The sequence below is a fragment of the Canis aureus genome, chromosome 26 (assembly GCF_053574225.1).
Source record: "Canis aureus isolate CA01 chromosome 26, VMU_Caureus_v.1.0, whole genome shotgun sequence".
Classification (NCBI taxonomy): Eukaryota; Metazoa; Chordata; class Mammalia; order Carnivora; family Canidae; genus Canis; species Canis aureus.
In genome coordinates, this window is record NC_135636.1 from 32,858,454 (window position 1) to 32,875,819 (window position 17,366).

The 17,366-nt window shown below is 39.0% G+C and overlaps 1 protein-coding gene across 5 annotated transcripts in view; it reads left to right on the forward strand.

The window, feature by feature from the left end:
* DHX35 (DEAH-box helicase 35) overlaps positions 1–17,366 on the forward strand; it is a 66,377-nt gene that overhangs the window by 10,643 nt on the left and 38,368 nt on the right. For all 5 annotated transcript variants that reach the window (XR_013365292.1, XM_077873162.1, XM_077873161.1 and 2 more), the window contains exons 4-8: positions 5,383–5,460; positions 11,750–11,854; positions 13,975–14,036; positions 14,830–14,899; positions 17,060–17,119. Coding sequence is in view for 4 of the 5 variants with exons in the window: in XM_077873162.1 (XP_077729288.1) it covers positions 5,383–5,460; positions 11,750–11,854; positions 13,975–14,036; positions 14,830–14,899; positions 17,060–17,119 (375 nt within the window). In the remaining variant the exon portion in view is untranslated. The remainder of the gene's footprint in view (positions 1–5,382; positions 5,461–11,749; positions 11,855–13,974; positions 14,037–14,829; positions 14,900–17,059; positions 17,120–17,366) is intronic.

Genomic DNA, 17,366 nt, shown 5'->3' on the forward strand with positions numbered 1-17,366 from the left:
GGTAGTATGTGGAATCCTCCCACAGGGGTGGATGGCAGATATTTGGATCCGCAGTACAGTATAGCATAATGATCTGGTCATTTCCCCCAGCAAGGCTTAGCTGCCAGGGAACAGAGAGGGCCAGCTCAGGGGCAAGTCTAGGCAAAGAATGGCCTGGAGGTGAAAGAACAGGGCCTGAGGATCCAGCCTGGGCAATGTGGCAGCAAAGAAAGGTGATTTATTTATTTTTTTTCAATTTTGGAGGAATATTTAATAGGTTCACATGGTTTATTTTTTCAGAAAGATTTTATTTGTTCATGAGAGACACAGAAGGAGAGGCAGAGACATAGGCAGAGGGAGAAGCAGGCTCCCTACAAGGAGCCTGATACGGCACTTGTTCCTGGACCCTAGGATCATGCCCTCAGCCACAGGCAGACGCTCAACCGCTGAATCACCCAGGCATCCCAGTTCACATGGTTTAAAATCCCAAGAGATGTGAAAGAACATCAAAAGAGAAAGATCTCTCTTCTGCTGTATCTTCTGATGCTCATTTCCCTTATGCGGATATAATTGATGGTACTAGTTTCTCAGAGATTTTCTCACTGTACTTACAAAAAAGTGTGTGTGTATCTTTTTTTAAAACACAAATAGGTAGCATCTATACATGCTTTAATGTACCTTGTTTTTTCTCCTATTCAGTGTATCATTTTTCAGTTACATAGATTGCACATAATTTATTTTGTTAATTCTTAGTTGATAGGCATTTAGGTTGTTCCCAGTTTTGTATTATCACGCTGATGCAGTGAGTCAATTTGCATATAATTTTGCACATATATGGGTATACTTGTAGAATCAATACAGTAGTTATGGAGTTGCTGGATCAAAGGGCATATACGTTTGAATTTAATGACTTTTAAGGAACTTTTTTTTTTTTTTATAAGCCCTGTGGGGTTTTTTTTTTTAATTTATTTTTTATTGGTGTTCAATTTACTAACATACAGAATAACCCCCAGTGCCCGTCACCCATTCACTCCCACCCCCCGCCCTCCTCCCCTTCTACCACCCCTAGTTCGTTTCCCAGAGTTAGCAGTCTTTACATTCTGTCTCCCTTTCGGATATTTCCCACACATTTCTTCTCCCTTCCCTTATATTCCCTTTCACTATTATTTATATTTCCCAAATGAATGAGAACATATAATGTTTGTCCTTCTCCGACTGACTTACTTCACTCAGCATAATACCCTCCAGTTCCATCCACGTTGAAGCAAATGGTGGGTATTTGTCATTTCTAACAGCTGAGTAATATTCCATTGTATACATAAACCACATCTTCTTTATCCATTCATCTTTCGTTGGACACCGAGGCTCCTTCCACAGTTTGGCTATCGTGGCCATTGCTGCTATAAACATTGGGGTGCAGGTGTCCCGGCGTTTCACTGCATCTGTATCTTTGGGGTAAATCCCCAACAGTGCAATTGCTGGGTCGTAGGGCAGGTCTATTTTTAACTCTTTGAGGAACCTCCACACAGTTTTCCAGAGTAAGCCCTGTGTTTTTTGAATACATTCATATGGTACAAAATTCAAAAAGCACAGGAGAGTAAATGGTGAAGAGTGAATCTCCTGAGCTTTGCTGGTGAAATGGACTAGGTCATTGTGATAGATGATTATATTATTGGTCCGAATACCAGCCTCATCCTCCTTTCCTCACCACGCAGTTCCTCTTCTCTGAGACCAGCATAACTTCTTGTGACGCTAATTTGAGTTATGGCCTAGGAAAATTGGACAGGCTGAGGAGCTGAAGGTCACGGCAAGAATGTGGAGCAGGTTTTTCTCAACACACTGACTTGCTGGATTTATATAATATCTTTCCTTGGAAAAGTACTGCATGCTGAAGCACCAAACACCAGTTTTGAAATTTCACAAACTATTTGTGGAACCTAGATGATATTTTTTCCTAGAGCTCTGTCAAAACAATGGACTATGAAAATAAGCTCTTTGCTATAATTTTTATTAGTGCTGTTTTTGATGGAGTGCTTCCTTATCCCACTCCTTAATGAGAAGATCAGATTTGGTGACCCTTAAAAAGAGGAAAGATGGAATTCCAGCATGACATCCACTGCCTTTTGATAGCAACACTATTCTTGCTTTTGCAGCATCTTTAAATTTCCATATGTCAGCAGTCATCAGCATGCAGGAGTCTGAATCACAGGTGTATCAAGGAGACTGGCTTTATGGGCAGCTTGTTTATTTTATGGGAGTTCTTTTTCTTTCGCTTACCACTGTTACTAAGAGAGTGACTGCAAGTATGTGTGTTTTATTTTGGATGGTAGAATTATGTGTCCTGGTTATGTGGCAGGGCTGTGGTTTGCCAAGCTTAAATCCCAGCTCTTAGATTTTTATCTGTGTCCTTGGACAAGTTATGTGATCTCTTTGCTTATCTCTAAATTGTTGATGATGCTGTTACCTTCCTTATAGGATTTGTTGTGAAGATTAGATGGGATGGGCTTATGCATGCAAGGTGCTCAGCATAGTTCCTAGCACCTAATAATGTCCGTGAATCTTAGCTATTATTTCTTGTAGCTCTGTTTTTGCATTTGTGTTGATTGGCATAGTTGGTAGTGTTTTGTGTATGTATTCAATACAAGAGAGAGAGAAACTTTACAGTTTTTATAGCAAAAAACCTACATCATCTAAAACATGTTGTTCCTTACAGTCATTTTTTTAAACTATTATTTCTAGCTAATTTTAGACTAACAGAAAAGCTGCAAAAATAGCACAGAATTCCCGTAAACCTCTCCCACCACTTCCCCTAGCACAGTAATCAAAAGCAGGGCATCACTATCGCTATAGTGCAGCGGCTGGACTACGGATCATATGCATCTCTTCAGTGTTCTCCCTGATGTCCTTTCATAGTTTTAAGATACTAGACCTCTTGTTGCAGGTTGCTGTTACTTCTCCCTAGTCTTCTCTAGGCTGGGAGAGTTTCCTCATTCTGTCCTCCTCATCTTTCATGACCTTGACGTTTTTGAAGAGTACTGGGCAGTTATTTGATAGGACACGTCTCAGTTTGGATTTGTATGATATCTTCTCATGGGTAGGGTAGAATGAGCTGGTGCGATTTGAGAGAGAATACCACAGAAGTGGTGTGTCCTTCTCAGTGTACCCTATCACAGGATTTGAGATGCTGATGTCTGATCACTGCTGAGGTTAACCTTGGTTCAGGTGCCAGAATTTGCCTATAAAGTTACTGTCTTTCTCTTTGGAGTTGGTAAGTATCTTGGGTGGAGATATTTTCAGACTGAAGATCCTCCCCTTGCCTTCAAGTTTTTGCCTTCTCATTTTAGCTTTTCTCAGTGGATCTTGTCTGCAGCACTTACTCAGGAGTTTGCTTGATGCTTTTTTTCTTTCCCTTTTTCCTTCATTAAATGGATTCTTCTCTAAGGAAGAACTGTCTTTTCTCTGTCATTTATTTATTATTTATGTACCTCAATGCAGATTCATATATATATATTTTTTGTTCTGTGTGTTAAAATCCAATAATGTCTTTTTCAGTTTGTTTTTTGATCATTAGGAGCTCCTTTTTATATAGGCTTTGTGTTCTTTCTAAAAGCCTCCATCCTTTTTTGAATGTATCCTTGCTTTCTAGTACTACAGACATTTCAGACTTGTCTTATATTTTCCCTGCACTAGCAGCCCTGGGATCAAACACTTCTCCAAGGAGCCCTGGTTCCTTTATTGGAGAATGGCACTTAGAAATCAAGAATTGGGTGCTAGGGTGCTCATTGCTACTGAAGTGTCATTGCTGTAAGTCTCAGTGGGCAGATTTAGGAAATATATATATATATATATATATATATATATATATATATATATATATATATAATGATTACTAATCCCTACATAAAAATATCTGTATGTCTATAGCAATCTGTATATGTATTACAAACCATGAATTTATGCTGGTACTTCTTTTTTTAAAATATTTTATGTATTTATTCATGAGAGAACCACAGAGAGAGGCAGAGATGTAGGCACAGAGAAGCAGGCCTCTGGTGGGGACCTTACTTGGGACTTGATCCTGAGACCCCAGGATAACGCTCTGAGCCAAAGGCAAACGCTCAACCACTGAGCCACCCAGGCATCCCTATGCTGATACTTCTGATTGTAATTCAACACCATAGGGTTCGTTTTAGCCTTTCCTTATTTGTAACTTTTCTCCTACAGTGAGAAACTCAGTCTTCATTATTTACAGTATGTTAACTTAATTGTTGAATTCTAGTATGAACATAAAATAGTTTTAGAATTACCAACCATACCCCCATTTGGCTATTTACCAACATTTTACTAACTAGATCACAGTTCTCTGTCTTTGGCTTTACAGTCTCCAGTCCAGATACTGTTTTCCAGTTGCTTAGGTTCTGTCTCCCCCCAACCCCCTCAGCGTGATCCTGTAATTCATTTGTATTACAGAAAGGGCCATTTGTTAGTGTTTGTATTTTCTCTTGGTTTCTCTTCGCATACATCTTGGTTGGTTTTGCTTATGTTTTGGGCATTTGAAGAGCCATGAAACACGACTGGCTCTAAGAGTCAGAGCTACCCAAAAACATCTACTCAGAGCATTATCACTTCCTCTTCATCCTCTGCTGCCCTATTTCCATTTTTCTCCCAATCCTCCATAGACAATCATTCTCTTTAGTTTTTTCCCTTGTTTCTTTTGAATAAATGAGCAGGTACATGTAGTAGCATTTTTAACCTTCTTTTCCTGTTGTAAAATATATATTCATTGTGAAACAATATAGACATTATAAAAACATGTAACACTGATAGCCACTATTATCCACTTTGGATTTTAAAAATGTAACGATCAAATGACTATATAACAAATGAATATATATAGCAAATAAATGCATAAATCAGATAAATACAGTTGAATTCTATGTGTATTAATATATGATAGCTATGTAAACATGTACAAAATCTAGTTATTTTTAATTAATCTAAAATGTTTTGTATGGTTGATATAAAACATTGAGTTGTCTCTGTATGTACTTTAAGATTATTCATTCTACAGATTTAGCACTGTTCCCTGTGGCCCATGGATAGTTTTTATTCCTTTAGGCGTCTCTAGTACCTGGAAATTTGTTAAGACTGGGGAGTCAGAATGTTGAATTTGGGCCTTGGATCTTTTGAATATCAGCTCTGATGTGAATGTAAGCAAGTTACCTAACATTTCCAAGCCTTAGATCCCTCATTTGCAAAATAATTTCCAAAATGTCTGCGAGGATAAGAACCATCTGGTACTAACTTTCTCAGGGATTCTAACATAATACAGGGTTATCTTGGGGGAAATTGTTTCTGGAGAAGTGGTGTCAGATGCATAATTAGGTGTGGTTTTATTTGCAGTATCTTGCAGAAGCTGGCTGGACTGCAGAGGGAAGAGTGGTGGGAGTGACCCAGCCTCGAAGAGTGGCTGCTGTTACAGTGAGTTTCTTTTCCATGTTGCAGAAATCTCCATCTGCGTCTTCTGTTTCAGTGACTTATTTTTTCTTGTTTCCTCAAAGCCCCAAGTGAATATGGCATGGCTCCTTAAGTGTTTAATCCTTCAGTTTATAAAGAACTCTGATGTACTTACTTTTGTAAAATCAATACCTGTACATCACAGATTTTTAAGTAGTAATAAAGTACAGAGGAAGTTAAAACAAAAAATAATGAGAAAATGAAAATGTTACCAACCCAGCAAAAGCCTTGTGAACATTTGTGAACATCATCCCAAGCTTTACTCTTATATTCACATAAAAGTGAATGGTGCATTGGATGGGTAGTAGTAATTCTACAAAAATGATATGCCAGTGTACATTTGGTTTTTTTTTTTTTTTAAATGTTTATGTTTCTTTTTTTTTTTTTTTTTAATTTTTTATTTATTTATGACAGTCACACAGAGAGAGAGAGAAGAGAGAGGCAGAGACACAGGCAGAGGGAGAAGCAGGCTCCATACACCGGGAGCCCAATGTGGGATTCGATCCCGGGTCTCCAGATCGCGCCCTGGGCCAAAGGCAGGCGCCAAACCGCTGCGCCACCCAGGGATCCCTGTACATTTGGTTTTGTTGAATTCCACAAAAGGGGAAACTGAAGTGAACAGGAGTAGTTACTGAACTTTGGAGAAATATTTGTTCACCACATGAAACTGTATCGAAGCTTGAAAACTAAGAAACAAGAATACAGAAAGCTTTAGGATGTTACTTGTTTTTGAAACTATTAAAGGTAGTTTCCTGCGGCAAAAGAGCAAAGGCACACTTAATTCTTTCTATATTTTCTCCCTCCATTTGTTATAGATGCAATGGTATGACTATAGTATAATGATCTGTAGAGTTGAAATTGAAGCATATATTTCAAGGGTTATAAATAAAAGTTCTTTTCTGTAATCAAAACTCTGCAACTGATTAATTTTAGTTACATAGATCCAGTGTTTCTCACTAATTCTCTACCATGGTTTGCTAACCTTGACTGGCTCATCTTGCCTTATTTCTTAATGGACTGAATTTTATATTCAGTGCCTTAGAATGTTTGATTGTGGTCTTTGTTATGAAATTCTTTATTCACACTCTCTTTCCTGGGAGCTGTGCAGACATTGCTCACTGCCTTTTGACATGGAGAATGATATGCAGAAGTCTGAGTTCCAGTGGGCTTTCTCCCCACTTCTTTTCTGGCTCACTTTTCCGGCTTAGATGCTTGTAAGCTTGATTTTGTGCCAGGACATAACTTGATGCTGATTGTTCTGTCTCATTTTTTCCTAAATATGGAAGGACTTTCAGTCTTCAGGTTCTAATCTCAAGTTTTCTTCTGTTACATCTTGGCATATATTTTCTTTTTCCTAAGGACATCAATTGAGTGTGTATTAGATCTCCTTTGTCCGTTTTTAGTATTTATTATCATTTTTGGAATCATTTGCTCTTTCCCAATTTCTTTTCTAAGATGTCTCCAAGCTTGTCTACAATGTCCATGGTTGTTTTTAGGTAAATACATTTACCTATATTGTTTTATTTACCTATCTGTTTTAGTTCCTTTATATCTTTACCAGGGTCTCATAGTCACTTATTTGAGTGTCTTTTTTTTTTTTTTTAAAGAGAATAACTACAATACATTACAGATTTTAAAAGCTGATAATATTATAAGCATTTAAAAAAATCTAGAAAAAATAACAGCATATTTTATTAACTGCCTGACACATTCTTTTTTTTTTATTTTTATTTTTTTTTGATAGTGTGTGAGCAGGGTTTGGGGGGGGTGGAGAGAGAGAATCTTAAGCAGGTTCCATGCTCAGTGCAGAGCCCAATTTGGAGCTCAATTTCATGACCCTGAGATCTTGACCTGTGCCTAAACCAAGAGTTGGACGCTTAACCTACTGAGTCACACAGGTACTCCCTGCCTGACACATTTCTGTAACCTTTTTTTTTTCCTGAATTTGTTGGACTTTCCCATGGGCCCCCTCTTCACATGACAGTGTTTTTCTATTCTTTTCTTATGGAAAGAGTAGAGCAATATTTTAGTTGCCCCAGCTTAGTTGATTTAGATGTGCTTTTTATTATTGCCGCTGTGGAAGAGTTTAACTTTATAACTGGTTGTTTGTAGCATTGTATAAATTTGAGGATTGTTCTCAAATTTGAGAAAAGCCTCTCAGGTGTCTGTCATATCCAAGCTCTGAGATTTGGGGGACCTCTGCAGGCTGGCTTCTGGCCTGTCCATTTCAGACCTTGTTTCTCCTTGACTCTACTTTGACTCTTTTTTTTTTTTTTTTTTAAAGATTTTATTTATTTATTCATGATAGTCACACACAGAGAGAGAGAGAGGCAGAGACATAGGCAGAGGGAGAAGCAGGCTCCACCCAGGGAGCCCGACGTGGGATTCGATCCCGGGTCTCCAGGATCGCGCCCTGGGCCAAAGGCAGGCGCTAAACCGCTGCGCCACCCAGGGATCCCCTACTTTGACTCTTTCTTCCTTAAACTGTTTATAGCTTAAGCTTGTAGTTTCTTTGAATCTGGATTCCTTTAGCTGAATTCCACTTGTTTCTCTGGAAAAATACTACTAACGTTTCTTTTTAAACTGCTATTTTCCTTGTGTTCCTGTCTTTCTTCTTGGTCAGCTTTACTACAGTGGCCTGGTGTTAGTACTTTGATAATAATTACTCATCTTTGAGTTGGGCCACTGATGGCTACAGCATTGTGAGGTTGTGCCGTATTAGCTAGTACACGGCTTGCTACCAAATCTCTTATCCTTCTTTGCTGGGGCAGGATGAGGATGAGGATCTGGAGGTGTACTCATTAGTGATCGTAGAGGTCTATAATGGCTCATGATACAATTCTTTGGGCTCTTCTTTAGGACTTGATACTTGCTTACTCCCTGCCTCTCCTTCAGTTCTTTCTCCCTTGTGGTTGTTTGCTATCAAAGTGGATCTTTGCAGTATCTTGCAGAAGCTGGCTGGACTGCAGAGGGAAGGGATCTCTTTTGAGACATTTCCTATGTCTTCTGGGCCTGCACACACTGTTGCTTCTTGTCTTCTTCTTTTTTTTTAATTTATTCATGAGAGACACACACACACACACACACACACACACACACACAGAGGCAGAGACACAGGCAGAGGAGAAGCAGGCTCCATGCAGGGAGCCCGACGTGAGACTTGATCCCAGGTCTCCAGGATCAGGCCCTGGGCTGAAGGTGGTGCTAAACTGCTGAGCCACCCAGGCTGCCCTGCTTCTTCTTCTTCTTTTTTTTTTTTTTTTTTTTAATTTATGATAGTCACAGAGAGAGAGAATGGCAGAGACACAGACAGAGGGAGAAGCAGGCTCCATGCACCGGGAGCCCGATGTGGGATTCGATCCCGGGTCTCCAGGATCGCACCCTGGGCCAAAGGCAGGCGCTAAACCGCTGCGCCACCCAGGGATCCCTGCTTCTTGTCTTCTTAAAGATTGTCTGTCCTGGCTGTTAGGGTGGTGATACCTACATTAAGAAAGCCAGAGGAGGCCGGAGCCTCTCTTCTGGAGTCAGACCTCACAGACCTCACAGGCAGCTGTGCTTCCTAGTTTATTGCTTGGGCTTGTGGCTATTTCCTTCTTTCATTGAAGATGAAGGTTTTAGTCGATAATATTTTTAATTTTAATTTCTTTTCTTGTTTTAAATGAGCTCTCGGGGGGGGGGGTACCAAAATAGAAATTATTGATAGACGTTATTCTAAGTCTTATGTGCATAAGTAAATATAGAGATAACAGTTGGGAAACTACACTGCAGTGTTTAGATTTAACCTTTTATGTCACCAGAAGATGACTCAGTTACTAAGAAATTAGAGTAATTTTTCCTGTTTGTAGTTGGGAATCTTAGCTCTTAACTTTGCATTTAGCTCCAAATGTGTAGCTATGGATAACATCCATGAAACCCCATGTCTTCTCTTGGAAAGAGCAAAGAGTGTATAAATTAACGGTGGAGTATTAATAGAGCTGTCAAGTTTGAGATGCTACATCTCAAAGAGTACTCTGTATGCAGACTAAACTCTGAAAACTGTCACAGAGCTTAAGAACAGATGGCATGAGCCATTGCTTGATCTCCATGAGAGGTGCTTACTAATGAGCATGTTCGCTGGACTCACAGGGTCTAGGTTTGTCTTCCAGACCAGGCCCTTCCTTGACCTGTGACTCAAAACAAGCTCTAAACCTGTCTTATTTCAGTTTCTTTCTTTATAAAAATGAGGGTATCTTGCCTACCTCATGGGCTGCATGCATATTTAGTGAGATACATTTTGTGAAAACTTGGAGCATAGAACCTGCAGGTAGTAAGTGCTCAGTGAGTGGTTTTCTTTTTCTCTTGACCTCCCTCCCTGTAGTTATTTGCTTTGGTCAAATAGATAGTATTTATCCAGTCCAATTGATAAAGTTATGGGAGTAAAACTTAAATAGTAGAGGTAAAAATCTGTTAAATCTGTTAAAAAGCCAGTAGATTATGACCTTTCAAGTGTCCAGTGGTGTAATCATACATAAAAAGGTAATAAAAGAGTTTGAAAATAAAATATATTTTATAGCAAATGTATATAAATAGTGAAATCATAAGAATAAATATGTTTGGCTTTTGTCTTATAAACCCATAAAATTTTTATGGAGAGGGTTGGTTCATTGTTACAAGCCTCTTTTCCCATAGCTCCTTGTAGCTCTATGTACACATTTTCTATCTGTACCATTTTCTGAGATATATAGTATAATGATCTGTAGAGTTGAAATTGAAGCAATAACAAAATTTTTGCAGTGAAATCCTGGTTGGCAGGAAATAGAACCTACAGAGGTAGACCAATAATGTAGGACGAATTTCTGATTTCATAAGGTACTTTTAAAGACTGTGTGGTGTGGATCAGCTTCGTAATAACTGATTCTGTTTTGGCCTACCAGATCTGTGATTTGAGGCTTTTAGACAGAGTCACTTCTCATCCTCCTCTGCTCTTCAGTTTCTTGAACACCAGTGGCCAGATAACTCTTGGTGTGCTTGGCCTGGGAAGCTGAGTGCAGGGAGTCTCTGGGCTCCTGACCCTGGGGCTGTTGCAGCCCATTGGCAGTAGCAGGACAGTGCCTCAGGACACCTCCTGTGCCAGCCCATGTTCCAGACTCTGTGGAGAGGTGACCTCACCTGTGGAAGGGGGAGATCAGCTGCATGCCTCACATCGGGGACAGTGTGTCAGATCCCCAGGAAGCCTCTCTAATATGGTTTTCCTTGAGATGTTTTCAGTTAGATAGTTTATGTAATAATGAACGTTAAACTCTATAGTTTCTTTTTACTGCTCTTCCACTTTGGTTTATTCATCATTTCAAATATGTTCTATTAATAAGTTGATAACCTTTGAATAGCCTTCTAGAGGTGGTAGGAGTTCTTGCCATTGGGTTTTGTTTTCTCTTTTTTGTGTTCACTTTTTATTTGTCATATATTGGTAAGTGAAAAATATATCTGTAATTTGTGGTCTTCGTAATATATTACTATGTATTTTGTTTTCTGCTTTTACTTTATTATATTAACTTGGATCCTTCATTAACTTTCTCATTCGTGTACCCCCTCTTTTCCTTTCTTTTATTTTTTAACCTTCATTCTTTTCTTTATGTCCCCTTGAAATGCTTTGGGTAGCTGGGGATCTGTTGCAAATTGTTTTAGGTTATCTGGCTCAGGAAACATCATTATTTTCCCTCCAAAGAGAAGATGACCTTGGCCCAGTATTGAATTTGATCATTTCTGTTCTCCTGCCTTTATGGTCCAGTGGAAGGTACTTTATTTTGAGGCACAAAGATGTGAAAATTTGTCCCCAGTTGGTTTGCTTTACTGGGATGAATCTTGTCATTTCTTTTTCTCTTTGCTTTGGCTGCCAGAAAATGCCGAGCTGAATTTGTGGTTCAACTGAAATAATTTGGCATATCTCTGTTTCAAAATTTTCTCATTGGCTTTGATCTTTTGAATTTTATCTGCCATATCTTTGGTTCTGATCTGTAACATCTTTATGTGATTCCATTCGTGTTGCTTATTGTTATACAATACTTATTAAGTTAATAAGTTGCTCCAAGTCAGTTGTAGAAGGAGTGAGACACAAGTGAATAAGTCATGCTCGTTCTCTAATGACCTACTCTTTTTTTTTCTCATTCTCCACTGTGTTCACATACTTATTTAAAAAATGCTAGATTTTCCATAGTATGTGCTCTGTGCAGTAATTTCTATGTCTCTATTTTCAGCATGATCTTTCTTCCCAAAGGTTGCAGGGAGAGTAGCTGAGGAAAGGGGTGCAGTGCTGGGTCACGAGGTGGGCTACTGCATCCGCTTTGATGACTGCACCGATCCACTGGCCACGAGAATCAAGGTGAAGTGCTCACTCTGCTTTTCCTACCATGAACCAGGAAGATTATTTGGGGAGAATTAAAAACATGCAGCATCACTGCTCACCGGGACTCTGATACCAGGACAGAAAGTGTATGAAATCACCCTGCCCTCAGGGAGTTTAGCGTGAAGGAGAGGTACGGAGCTCTCTCAGAGAGTCCTTGAATTGTAGCCCAGAAGGGACTTTGGAAGGAATGTTGAGCTTTTGGTTCTACAGATGAAGAGGTTGAGGACCTGGAAGGTTGAATGACTTGCCTGAGATATGTGCCCATTGGTGGTAGAACCAAGACTGAAGGCTGTCCTTTCTTATATGTGTTTTATGGTTTTTCCACCAATCCACATAGCTGTCAGAATTTAGAAACTTGCCTGTAAAAGACTTAAAAACAGGGACAAGGCAGTATAAATTGATAAAGCGTAGAATTCACAAATATTATTTTCATGAGTTAGAACTTTTCCATGTTTACATGATGGTGGATTTTACTTGGGTGTTCTTTGACCCAGTTGCTACTGTTGGACTGAGTAGTATCAGTAGTTATCAGTATATCATCAGGGGAGTGCCCGCCCTGGAGCGCAGTGCTGGAGTCGTTCTAACTAGATGGTACTGCAAAACAATGGAATGGAAACTGGTTATAAGAATCTCAGTTTCCTCTCAGTTTCCACAGAGGAAAGTTGAAAATAAACAGATGAACCAGACAAGGTAGTGATTTATAAAAATAGGAATCTTATTTTCCAAATTTTTGTATTTTGTTACCTTTGAGATTCATTTTGCTGGGTAAAGGGAATATTCTTCTGTACCATCAAATATCTTTAAAGTAGATAGTTTTTAGTGGCTTATATAACCAAATGGTTGTTTTTGAGTCTTTCACAAAAAGCTTTTGTATTTGATTTGGTCATCATTATAGGCGCTGTGCCCTTAAGTGGTGCCTGTCATTGGTAGCAGGTCCTCCTTCTCACTGCTGTATGTGTGGCAACTGGTACCAGGCCCAAGAACAATGTGATGGAAATGTAACCTGTTCTTAAAAGCGTAACAAAAAGTAAAAACACTAAGCTACAGCTTAGTGTGGGGAAGATGGTTAACATTGTTCAAGTACTGAGTTATTTTGGATGCAGTAATAACATGTTCCTGCTTATTTCTCAAGCATTTTATAAGCATTTATTAATCCTAAATAGTAATAGCTGATACTCCTTTTTTTTTTAAGGTGATTTATTTGAGGGAGAGTGTGCCTATGCGGGTGAGCAGGAGTTGTGGGGTGGGGCACAGGGAGAGGGTGAGAGAGAATCTCAAGCAGACTGTCCATTGAACACAGAACCCAACATGGGGCTCAGTCCCACGACCCTGATATGAGTGGGCCACCTAACCGGCTGAGCTACCCAGTTGCCCAGCTGATCCTCTTAAATACTGTGTGCCTGGTCTTGTGCTGAACTTTGTATGTACTGTCTCTCTTAATTCCCACAATAACCTGCTGAGGTAGATACTTTTTTATTATTTCCTTTTTTTTTTTTTTTTTTCTTTTTTATTATTTCCATTTTACAAATGAGGACTCAGGCTCAGAGAGGGTAGGTAACTTGCCCAAGATTCACACAGCTAGTAAGAGGCAGAATGAGGATCTAGGTTCCCAGCCTACTGACACCACGGCCTCTGGTCTTAATCACAGCCCTGTCTGGCCTCCTTAAGATAATAGCAGTCAAAGCTTAAGTTAGGAACTTCAAGAGCTGCAGGTATGCAGTTTTTGAGATATTTTAAGAACAATGATCTCAGACTCATGGCCTTCCTTTGTGCAGATAAGAATTGTCTTCACTGCCTGTTTGTCCACAGTACCAGTAGTATAGGCCCAGAGAAAATGGGCTGAGCCAGTGTTCAGATAGTAAATGCAGGTGGAATTCTGCAAAATTTGCAGGCCCCAGCTGAGAACCCCAACATGGAAGTTTTGTTTGTGAACAGTTCCATTGCTTGATCACTAAAGCATTGGGGCATTTCCTCACAGAATTGTCTCGTCCACACACTGGTGAAGGTTGTATGCATTTGGTTACATTTGAACTTTTTGAAAAAATCATTGTTGTATAGTTGAATTATTTCTAAAATTTTGTGTTTTTGTTTTTTAGTTCCTTACTGATGGAATGTTGGTCAGGGAAATGATGGTTGATCCATTGTTAACAAAATATAGGTAAATGCATTTTTCCAATGATAACTTCCCTGAAGTTCCAAAAAAACCCAAGTAGATTGAGAAGCAGTTGTGTTAATAGCTGGGACTTAATGACTGCCTTCAGCTGCCCTAAAGCTTATCTGTTTATGTGGGCTCTTATGGCCTTTGTTGCTTTCTCAGAATTTACTAATAGTAAAAAATGGATACATTTAAATCCCTGTCATTATTTGAATAATCTGTTGACTTGTCATACTTATCTTTCCTCCGTTATGTCCCAGGATCGATAGTTACTGGACGGTGTTTGTGTAATGTGATATGCAGAGTCCAGATAGTTATTTACACTGTCTCCCTCTTTGTGTGTCATTATTCATGGCATTAACACTGTCCCAAACAGGCTATGTGATATTCTGGGAAAGGATGTTACATTTTTCCCGGGTACACACATGACACAGCTGTTCTCTGATGCTTAACAATCTTTGGAGGGGCCTTGTTCTGATTTTTATGTGCTCTCTGAGGTTATATGTTATATTGTAATTTAAAATCAGGTAATTAAGTCCTATTAGAATCCAACGTGGGTTGTAAAACTCTTTAAAGATAGCAGTAAATGTACTGTTTTCTTCACCAAGATATGTTGATGTCACCATTTTTATTACCTTAATACTTCCCTCCTTATCAAGGAGAAGTTACTTAGCTCTACTTTTAATACAAGGTATATTGCTCAGGGATTAGATATGCAGAAGTCCCTTTGATAATCTGGATGAGATTATGTGGGTGGTTTGTTTGATGCTCACCAAATCTTCCCTTTGATTCTTAGTGCCATCATGCTGGATGAAGCCCATGAGAGGACCTTATACACAGACATTGCCATTGGCTTGCTGAAAAAGGTGTGACTTTGCTGCCCAGACTTTTGTTTTTGTGTTTTTGTTTTATTTTACTGCTTGATTAGGAAAGTAATTGTAGCAATTTGGAAAATCCAATCAAATATGAAGGAAAAAATTAAAATGATCCATAATTCTACCCATTCAGAGACAATCACTGGTGGAGTGTTGGTGTGTTTCTTCTGTTCTTTTTTTGCCTGTGTTTTTGCATGTTAAATGCATCTGTTTTGGCTTAATAGGGATTGGACTGTATGTGCTAATTTGTATCTTGTATGTTTCCCTTAATATTAAGATCATTTTTCTGTGTCATTAAATGTTCCTTGAAGACATTATATTTAGTAGTGTCTATATAATCATATGTCTCTACCACAAAGTATTTGACTCCCTTACTGGTAAGCATTCGTATGGCTTCCAGATTTGAAATATTTTATTTTTTTTTAATTTTTAAATTTTTTAAAAAATTTATTTATTTATTTGAGAGACAGAGAATAAGGGGAGGGGCAAAGAATGGGAGACAGAACAAGCAGGCCTTCCACTGAGTGGGGAGTCCAATGTGGGGCTCGATCCCAGGGCCCTGAGGTTGTGGCCTGAGTGGAAATCAAGAGTCAGATGCTTAGCTGACTGAGCCACCCAAGTGCCCCCACATTTGAAGTATTTTAAATAATATTGCAGTGAGCACCTTTGTAATGAAATCTATTGTATTTCTATTTTTTTAAAAATTTTTTTATTCAAACATACTACAGGGTAAGAGAAGGACTTAATGACCCCTCTGTGCCCATCATCTGTATTCAACTATTACAACTCATGGCCAGTCTTGTTTCAGCTGTACCTTTTCCCTTCCTGTATTTTCTGATTGTTTTCTTTGGATATATTCCCAATCACAGGAGTCTAGAATGAGGGGGTAGAGCAGAGTAATTAAAGGCATGGACTCTGGGTCAGAGTGCCTGGGTTCAAAATCTGGCTCTGCTGAGTTTACTCATCTCTAAAATGGGGATGATAGAAGTCTCTACATCTGTGCTAGTATACTTTTCTGTATGGCAGCCACTAGCCACCTATGGCTAGTTAGTTTCAATTAATTAAAGTAGAATAAGATTAAAAATGCAGTTCCTCTGTTGCTTTGGCTAAATTTCAAGAGTTCTGTAACCACACATGGCTAGTGGCTAGTGCACTGGGCAAAACTTCTCCGTCACTGGACTCTCTTAGACAGAGCTACTCTAGATCCTAGTTTTATTATGGGACTCAAATAAGATCACGTAAAATTTTTAGGATGGAACCTAAGGGTCACAAAGAGACTATGAAGTCTCACCTTTGTACAAATTAGAGAAAGATGTCCACACTAGGAGGCTGCCCACAGCCAGGGGAGGGGAGGGTGTTCTGGACTTCAGATGCCTCTGGCCTCTTCAGCCAGGCATCTTTGTGCAGCACATATATGACACAGCTGTATGCGGAGACCAGGGAATGGCACATAACTTAGTGTATGTTAGTTGCCATTGTTCTTGTTGTTTTCATTATTTCATTCTTTGGCCAAAGATTTATACTTTTGATACTTAGGAGGGATTTTCCCACCTGCTTATTATCCTCCCAGGAACAGTCTAATAAGAGGCTTATTTCACTGAATCTTTGCCAGTGTGATAGATGAAAAAGTAATGTCATTTTTATTATATATTTTTGCTATAGTTTATATGATCATTTCTTCTCTGCCTGTTGATCATTTCTTTCTTTGAATAACTGTTAAGATGTTTTGTCAGTATTTCTGTCTCAGTGTTATTATCACTTACTGTTTGTTTGCTTTTAATGTACTTCTTATGCTTCAACTGGGTGTATGTAGATTCTGACTATCCAGAGACCCAGGTATCAGGAAGAAATAGTTTTACTTTTGTTAAATTCAAATTTAATTCTTAAAGCTCCTTTATTCTTTTTATAGAAACATTTTTTTTAGCTTTTTATTTTGGAAAAATTTACTACTTAAACCATTAGAATAGTGTAATGACCCACCTTTTTACCTGTGACTTTAACTTTTGGTCAGTCTTGTTTCATCTATAGGCTCCCTGACTGACCCCTCAAAAACACACACACTAATTTACTCTGAAGTAAATTGCAGGTACCAAACTGTATCTTCTGTACGTATCACCCTGTTTTATTGTTTCCTAATGCCTTCTTTTTTAGATTCAGAGAAAGCGAGGGGATCTTCGACTGCTTGTGGCTTCAGCCACTCTGGATGCAGAGGTACGAGCATTTCCCACTTCACCCGGCTGCCCCCTGTAAGCACTGGAAGTATTGGACATATCCTTGTGACATACCTCTAGCAAGAGCTTATCTCTGACAGAATGGCCTACCTACCTTATGGGGCCATCTGATGTCCTAGATTCCATATGATCAGAGGATACTCCTTTTTAGCTTGTGGGTAGAAATTAGCCTGTAATTAATTGAGTTCATAATTACCTACTTGTCTCGTTTCTCTACATACTGTGTT